The sequence below is a fragment of the Manis javanica genome, chromosome 4 (genome assembly GCF_040802235.1).
Source record: "Manis javanica isolate MJ-LG chromosome 4, MJ_LKY, whole genome shotgun sequence".
Lineage (NCBI taxonomy): Eukaryota > Metazoa > Chordata > Mammalia > Pholidota > Manidae > Manis > Manis javanica.
In genome coordinates, this window is record NC_133159.1 from 33,648,661 (window position 1) to 33,657,639 (window position 8,979).

Here is an 8,979-nt window from a genome sequence, read left to right on the forward strand (position 1 = left end):
TTTTCTACATTATACCTGAAGTAGTAAAATATTAATTCTAAGTGCATGTGTAAAAGTTAAGTATATATATTGTGGTCCCTAGAGCAATCACTAAGGAAATTATAAAAGGAGATAAAATAATTAAACTAAAGCAATATTTTAAGAAGGTTTGAAAAAAAAGAAAGTCATAAAGGAGGAGCAGTGAAATAAAAACATAGGAAAAAAGAGAAAGCAAATGAATAAATAGTAGGCCTAAATCCAAACATATTAAGGTATGTTAAATGTAAATGATCTAAATACATAAAAGACAGAGATATTCTTAGTAGGTTAAAAGAAATAACTCAAGTATACGCTGTCTACAATAAACTCACTGCAAATACAATGATATAGTTAGATTAAAGGTAAAAGATTGGGGAAAAATACTATGCAAACACTAATCAAAAGAAAGCTGGAGTAGCTATACTAACATCAGTCAAAATACACTTCATAGAAACAGCCAAAAAAAAAAATGACCAAGGATAAAGAGTGACATTACATAATAATAAAAGGCCAATTCACCTAGAAGATATGCCAATCCTAAACATGTATTAACCAAACAACATAGCTTCAAAACACATTAAATGAAAACTTATGGAACTGAAAGAAGAAATGGACAAATACACAGTTGTATTTGGAAACTTCAACACTCCTCTTTCAGTGAGTGATAGAACTAGTAGACAAAAAAATCAATAAGAATATAGAAGAAATAAATGACATCAAGCAACAGGATCTAACATTTGTAGAAAACTCAACCCCCAAATAGAAGAATACCCATTTTTTTTCTTGCATAAATGGAACATTTGTCAAGATACACCACGTAAAGGAGTATAATGTGCAGACAAATCTAAAATAATTGCGATCATACAAACTTCTCTGACCACAGTGGAATCCACATAGAAATCAATAATGGAAAGGCAACAAGAATTCTCTAAATTATTGGAAATTAAACATTTAAAAATAATCCATGAATCAAAGAGGGAGTCACAAGAGAAATGAAAAATATACTGAATGAAAATGAAAATACAACATATAAAAATCTGTGATTCAAAACTAAAGAAATGATTAGAGGGAAATTGATAGCACTAACTGCTTATATTAGAGAAGAAATTCCTTAAAGGAGTAATCTAAGCTCCCATATCACAAAACTAAATAAGAAAAGAATAAAACATACCAAAAACAAGCATAATGAAGGAAATAATAAAAATTAGAACAGAAATCAATAAAATAAAAATAGAAAAGTAAACTGTAAGAAAACAAATGCAATTAGAAAAGAGACAAAATTTCAAACAGATACTTCAACAAAGTGTATACAGATGTACAGATGGCAAATAAGGACAAATAAGCACATGAATAGATGTTTAATATCATTAGCCATTAATCAAATGCAAATTACAGCCATGAGGAGGTATCAGTATACTACACACTACTTAGTCTGTTACATTGGCTTAAATAAAAATTACTGACAACAGCCAATGCTGGAAAATATGCAGAGCAGCTTGATCTCTCACATATTGCCAGTAGGAATATAAAATTGCATATCCTTTCTGGAAAACTGTTCTATATATGCTGTTTTTAAAACAACCTTATTGAGATATCATTCACACATATAAAATTCACCCACTAATGTGTGCAATTCAGTGGTTTCTATTGTACTCACAAAATTGTGTAACCATCACCACAATATAATTTTAGAACATTCTGATCATCCCAAAAAGAAACTCTATGTCCCTTTGCAATCACTCTTAATCACCCTATCTTATCCCCAGGTCTAACCAACTATTATTAACTTACTTTTTGTTTCTACAGATTTGCCTATTGTGGATATTTCATATAAATTGAACCATACAATATGTGTACTTTCTAACTGGTTCCTTTCACTGATACATGTTGTAGCATGTTTCAGCTCTACAATCCTCTTTATTGCAAAGTAATATCCCATTGTATGGATATACCACATTTTATTTATCCATTTCAGTTGACAGACATTTGACTTAATTCCACTTTTTGGCTATTATGAATGATGATATTAGGAACATTCATATAAGGTTTTTGTGTAAACATATGTATTTTCATTTATCTTATATATGTAGGAGCAGAATTGATGGATCATATGATAACTCTATGTTTAACATTTTGAGGAACTATCAGACTGTTTTCTAAATCAGCAGCTCTGTTTTACATTTCTGCCAGCAATGCATGAGTGTTCCAGTTTCTCCACATATTTTCAATACTTGTTGAAGTATTTTTTAAGTTATAACCATCCTAATAGGCATGAAATGGTATATCTTTTGGGTAGAATAGTAGTATAACCCTATGACCCAGAAATTACATTCCCAGGAATTTATTCTAGAGAAAAACTAACATTAAAAATATTTACACAAATATTCATAGCAGATTTATTTGTAACACCAAGATATGAAAACCTACACGTTTTAACAGGTAAATGGATAAACAAACGTTGGTACCTCCATACAATAGACTACTACTCAGCAATACAGAGAAGCACACTGTTAATATATGCAACAATTAGGGTGGATTTCAAAGTTATTAGGCTGAATTTTTTTAAATTAGCCTCAAAAGGTTACATATGGCATGATTCCATTTAGTTGACATTCTTGAAATGATGAGATTAAAGTGATGGAAAACAAATCAGTGGCAGTTACTTCCAGGGTAGAGTTGAGAGATTATAGATAATGTTTCTTTGTGGTAATGAAGCAGTTTTGTATCCTTATTGTGGTTACATGAACTTTTACATGTAATAAAATTTCATAAGACCACATACCAAAAAAAATGAGTGCACATAATAAAAAGTGAATTCCTAATAAGGTCTGTAGTTTAGATAGTAGTTGTACCAATGCCAATTTACTGGATATGATAACGTACCATAATTATGGAAGATGTTATCCCTGTGGGGAGCTGAATTAAGGATACATAAGAGCTTTATTTACTATTTTTGCGATTTTTTATAAATCTTAAATGATTTCAAAATAAAATGTTGCATTTTTTTTAATAGCTACTGTACCTTGGTAGAGCCTGAAAGCCTACTTGTGGGCCACCACATAATGAGGCAAACAAAATGGCCCAACATAAACCGTGTTATTATATCCACGGAACCACTGAACCATCCAGTTGGATGCACACAGAAGAATTCCATTGAAAAATAGATATTACATGTGTGATCCCAGGTCTAGGTGGTGGACTTCATGAGCACTTACCATGGCTCTCATGGCTCTTGCTCCTACTACTTTGCTGCTGCTCCCTCAACCCACACGGGGAGTTCCCTACAGCTAGTTAACAGTGGGAAAAGCCCAGCTTACAGGGGATCTGCCAACACCATCCTCCCTCAAAGCAGCATTCAGCGTGGTGAAAGAAAATCATTTCCATAGGTAGGACTATAGATGGGATATCTGGCTATCTGTCTATATGGAATGAGGATGTTTTGAAGTGAGGCTGCACATTTTTCCATAGGCAGGTGCTAACAAGATGGAAGCCTGGTCAGGGACTTGGAAAGAAAAAGATTAGACAACTAATGACAGGGAATCTAAAGGAGGTCATGTGGCTATACCTCTCTCAGAACAGATACAGAATATGAAGCTGACCATGTCCTATTTAATACACATTAGTGAACATCACCGTGATATCTCTCAATAATCAATGGACTAATAATCAGGACTAAGTGATCCACTGGGTGATCAACCTCTTTTCCTAAACACACAAGTGCTTGCTCTAAAAAGTAGCCACCATGGCAGGATGGAGACTATGTGTGGAACTCAACCACTTGGACTCACCCTCACCAAAGCTGAGTTGGCTATTGCCATTGCTATGTGTGAAACCCCAGCATCAGAGATAGATACTGATGTGCTATCATTCCCTGGAGGGTTATCTGGTGACAGATAAATTGTTTCTGCCCTTTCCATGATGAAGGCTCTGCAGGGTGCTCTCCTAGGAATAGACACAGATTCATATTTGCCTTTCCTGCCTGTAGCATTTCTGACAACCCACTATTAATGGTCTTACAGTGTCCTATCCGTTGACATGGTATCCCATGCCACATCATCTCCAACTAGGAGACACACTTTACTGCAAAAAGAGTGTGACAGCCAACTCATTCACAGAATTCAATAGCTTCCCATTGTACCCAAATACCCAGAAACACCTGGGCCTGATAGGATGATGGAGTTACTAATTGAAGGTTCAGTTATCACATCATCTGGGATAGATTTTGTAGGGTTGTAGTCCTCTCCTACAGGATGCAGTTCATGACTTACACTAGCAGTCAGTGTGAGGTACCATCTTCCTCTGAAAGACAAGGCACAGATCCAGGAATCAAGAGGTTTAATATGAGTGATAACTCTCATTAATACATGAAATAGCCCTCCAGAGAAATGCTTTCTTCCTACCCCTGAAACTCTAGTTTTGTGTTCAAAGAAAGAATTCATTCATTAAGAAAGAGATCTATAATTCTGATGGGTTAGAAGTAGAGATTGCCTGCTGCCCAGTTGCTAAACCAACAGGTAGAGGTGAGGGGGTCATTTGTACTGGTGGAGTGATTGACCCTTATTACCAGGGAAAACTTGGTTTGCAAGGGGAGCAAGTGGAACTGTATATCTTGTACTCCCTTGACCAGTGGATATTGTCACTGAAAAGTGTGGTGACCCAATGAAGAAACTTTCAGTGAGTAGTAAATAAGTCCTAAATATCTGGTGCACACTATAATGAATATAGACAACTAAATTGTATTATAATAATCGAATTTGCTAAAAGACTAGATCTCAATTATTTCAACCACATAAAAGTAGCGATAATTCTGTGACATGATATAGGTGTTAACTATAGGGCAGGGCTAAGGTTAGGGTTCTTTTTGCCACCCAATGTACAGAAGTGGACACCAAAGGACAAAAGAGGGGGAACTGTGCGGTACAGCTGTTTGACCCACTCTTATCCCTCTCCGTCCTGCTTTATGCTTTGGGAAGCTGACCCATTCAGACCAGAGCAATGGACTCTCTTGCCCTCTCACTTCCAATTGAGTGTGGCTAATGATAAGTAATTATAGAAAACTTGGATAGCAGAAGAAGAGTTATGAAGGAGAATTATACCCTAGGATGCCTCTCTGCAGGTTTCCATGTTCCCCTACTAAAAGCCATAGCTCCTGCCAGGTAACTCCATATAGCTTGTGCTCTATCTATCTATCTATCTATCTATCTATCTATCTAATCTATCTATCTCTATCTATCTATCTCTATCTATCTATCTATCTATCTATCTCTCTAATCTATCTATCTCTATCTATCTATCTGTCTCTAACTCAATCTCCATCCCCTCCCCACACTTTATCTCTCTCTCCCTGTTTCAACAACCATCCCTGCCTCTTACTCCTTCAGACCGAGGAGTAGTAATGGCTCCCTGCAGTTACTACTCCTGGAGTACTGCATCATTCTTTGGTGTTATTTATAAACCCTGCCCACACTTTTACAAGTAGCCTCTTTATTAAGTGTGACTCATATTACCCAAATTAAGTGTTCTGTTTCTTGCCAGAATCCAGATAATGACAAATCAAATTTGAGATCTCTGTTATACATCTTGGTGGAGATGTTGAATAGATAGTTAGATAGATCTATATCTGTGTGTGTACTGTATCTGTATCTATAGATAGATAGATAGCCAGGAAAAATATCTAGGCTGAAGATAAAATTGGATAGCCAAAAGCATAGATGGTTTTTGAAGCCACAGAACTGGATAAGATTGATAAGGGAGTGAATATACAGAGAGAAGAAAGGAGGGAAAAGGACTGAGACTGAACATTTAAAAATTAAGAGGTCAAGAAGAAAAACCAGAAAAAGAGACTAAGAAGGACTGGCCATGTGGAGTGTGAAGTTTTGGAAGCAAGTGAAAAAAATCCTTCAAAAGTGCTTTCACTATTGACTAAGTCACTGTTCTCAAACTCAAAAGTGCATAGGAATCCCCTTTGGAATCTTTTAAAATGCAAATTCTGATCCCACAGGTGTGGGAGGTGACAAGATTCTGCATTTCTTAACAAGTCCCAGGGGATGCTGGGGATGCTGATCCCCAGAACATTCTTTGATTAGCACGAGTCTAAATCACAAGGGAGAAGCTTTGCATAAACCAAGCCCCCTACATTCTGGTACTCACACCCTTGGATAATCCCCTCCCCTTGAGTTTGCACTGGACCTAGGAGTTGGCTTCTCATGAGTACCCCCAAAATGATAGGAAGTCACTTTCTAGATTAGTTTACAAAAGACACTGGCTTCTGAATCAGGGATTTGATGGAGCTGTAGGGTCACTGATCTAGGAGTCTGGAAGCCATCTTATGCCCTTCAATTTGAATTTATTTCATGAGTGCAGAGCTCAAGCAATCAGTCTCATGTTCATTCAGTAATAGAAAACATGAATATTGATAACAATTATTTGCCAGGTCTTAATAAACTTGTGATACAGAAATTAATCAAATATGGGACATGCTTCATAAAGTCCATTGTCCATGTCTTCATGCTTGAGGGATACCTACTGCCATGGCCTTCTGGGTGTTCTCATGCATGATTTCATTGAATCTAACCCATTAATATAGCACACATGCCTACTGAATATTGGAAAAAATTTGGAAGGTGAAGTCATGTAGGCTGTATCCTGCGATTGTTGCTGGTGCCCATGCTTCTGTGACTTCATTCTGGTGTTTTGCCCCAGCCTATCACTTTGACGAAAGCCCTCTTCACATCTTTGTTTCTAAGGCTGTAGATTATGGGGTTGAGGAAGGCAGAGATGACATTGTAGAATAGAGCCAGCTTCTTGTCCTCTTCTGGGGAGGCCTCAGAGCCAGGTCTCATATACATAACCATACATGGGATAGAGAACATAGTGACCACAGTAATGTGGGAGGCACAGGTGGAAAAGGCCTTGAGTTGCCCTTGGGCTGAGCGGATCCTCAAGATGGTGGCAAAGATATTGATGTAAACAATGATGATGAGGGAGAGTGGGACCAACAGAAGGATGAAGCCCAAGATGAAGTCCACCTGGTCATTGAGAGATGTGTCTGCACAAGCCAACTTCAAGACTGCAGGTACTTCACAAAAGAAGTGGTTGATCTCATTGGGGCCACAATAGGGAAGAATCATAGCAGAGACAGTATATATCAGAGCACAGCTGATACCCCAGAATCCACAGAAAACCACCATTGACCCACACAGCAAAGGGCTCATGATGACTTTATACCTTAGGGGATGGCAAATGGCCATATACCTGTCATAAGCCATGACTGCAAAAAGCCAAGACTCTGTGATTCCTAGCATCAGGAAGACGTACATCTGGGCCACACATCCAACATAGGAGATGGTCTTCTTCTTGCAAACCAGGTGTATCAGCATCTGGGGCACTGTGGTGGTGACATAGCCCAAATCCAGAATGGATAGGACACTGAGGAAAAAGTACATTGGTGTGTGGAGGCGAGAGTCCATGCGTATCAAGGTAATAATGAGCCCATTGCCCAGAAGGGTGATGAGGTAAAAGAAGAGGAAAACACTGAAGAGAATAAAATTTATCTTTGGGTTACGAGAGAATCCTAGAAGAATGAACTCTGTAAGAGAGCTGTGGTTTCCCCAGAGGAAGTCTTGCATCTTCCTGGTATAGAGAAAGAACAAAGCCATCACTCATAAGGTGAAATCTCCAGATTCAAACCCTATTGCTACTCATATATAGGAGTGTCAAATGCCAGTAGTAGAGTGTCAAATGCCTTGCAGAGCTGGGGACTAAATTTTTTTAAAGAATTTACATTTGATAAGAAACAGCATGTTAATATTAGGTTATTTAATTTCAGTTTATTCTGTGATCAAATGTGGATATAAATTCCACATTTTAAAATGTAGAACTTGCAAAATGAGAGCCCAAAACTGTATCTTGCACTTAATGAACTTGAATAGCTCATGAAGCTTATAAAAGGCTTCAAAGCAGTCAAGGAGAGAATTGAATATTTGAGGATATAATATTTGCAGTGAGTTTCATACCAAATGAGGATGTCTGCCCCTCCTTTGAAGTTCCTCCCAAAATGGACTGTAGTGGGACCACTTGAATAGATTGATGGGTATTTTGGAACTTTAGAAATAAAATTATGAGATATCTGACTCACGCCAGAAAACAACTATTATTTGGAAATAAAGTATACTCCATGAAGAGTCAAAGTCATATGTTTCCATGGGCCAGACGAGGGTAATACATAAGACAGAGAGAGAGGAAAAGGAAAGAGAAGGAAGAGAAAAAAGGGAAAGAAGGCAACAAGGTGGGAGTGGGGAGGAAATGGACTTAAACTGCTTTAAGATTTTTGCATTGTTTAAGGAATGGTAATTAAAATGAACCTATAATAAATCAAAGACGCATTTAGTCTTTACATCAAGTGTTAGCATACTTTTTCTATAAGGAGCCAGATAATAGTATTTTAGGCTTTGCCAGCAATGTACAGTCCCTGAGGCATATTTTGCTTGTTTTTCAAACCTTTTTTAAAAAGTAAGGTATACCAATCCCTGTTCTAGAATAATATAGGAATAATGAAAAATAGTAAAACTCAAAATGTAATATAGAACAAAAAAGAGAATGCTTAAAATATCTTGGTTCATTTGAAAGAAGGCAGGAAAAGTGGAATAAAGAAGCAAAGAACATTTGGGACGAATGGGAAAAATGTAGCAAGACGATTGACTCAAACCTAATTACAACAGTAATGCATTACATGTAAATGTGCTCAGCAAGCAAACTGAAAGACAAACATTATCAGAGTGGACTTTTTAAAACTAGTAACAATGAAATAATTCTGTAAGTAAAGGAATCATCTTTAAATAACAGAGGAGAAAAGAATTATTTCTAGATTATCAAGACAGTTACAGTCAATTTAGGACTTTCTTGACCCTTCCCTCTTCTCTCCCTTACTACAAGCCTGGTAGTGACTGAAGCCACAGGGAA

The 8,979-nt window shown here is 37.0% G+C and overlaps 1 protein-coding gene across 1 annotated transcript; it reads right to left on the bottom strand.

Annotated features, from left to right (window-relative positions):
* Positions 1 to 6,698: 6,698 nt before the first annotated feature.
* Positions 6,699 to 7,646, bottom strand: LOC108408115 (olfactory receptor 2A7-like). The gene has a single exon (XM_017677874.1). It carries the CDS (start codon positions 7,644 to 7,646, stop codon positions 6,699 to 6,701), a length of 948 nt encoding a protein of 315 aa, XP_017533363.1.
* Positions 7,647 to 8,979: the final 1,333 nt, after the last annotated feature.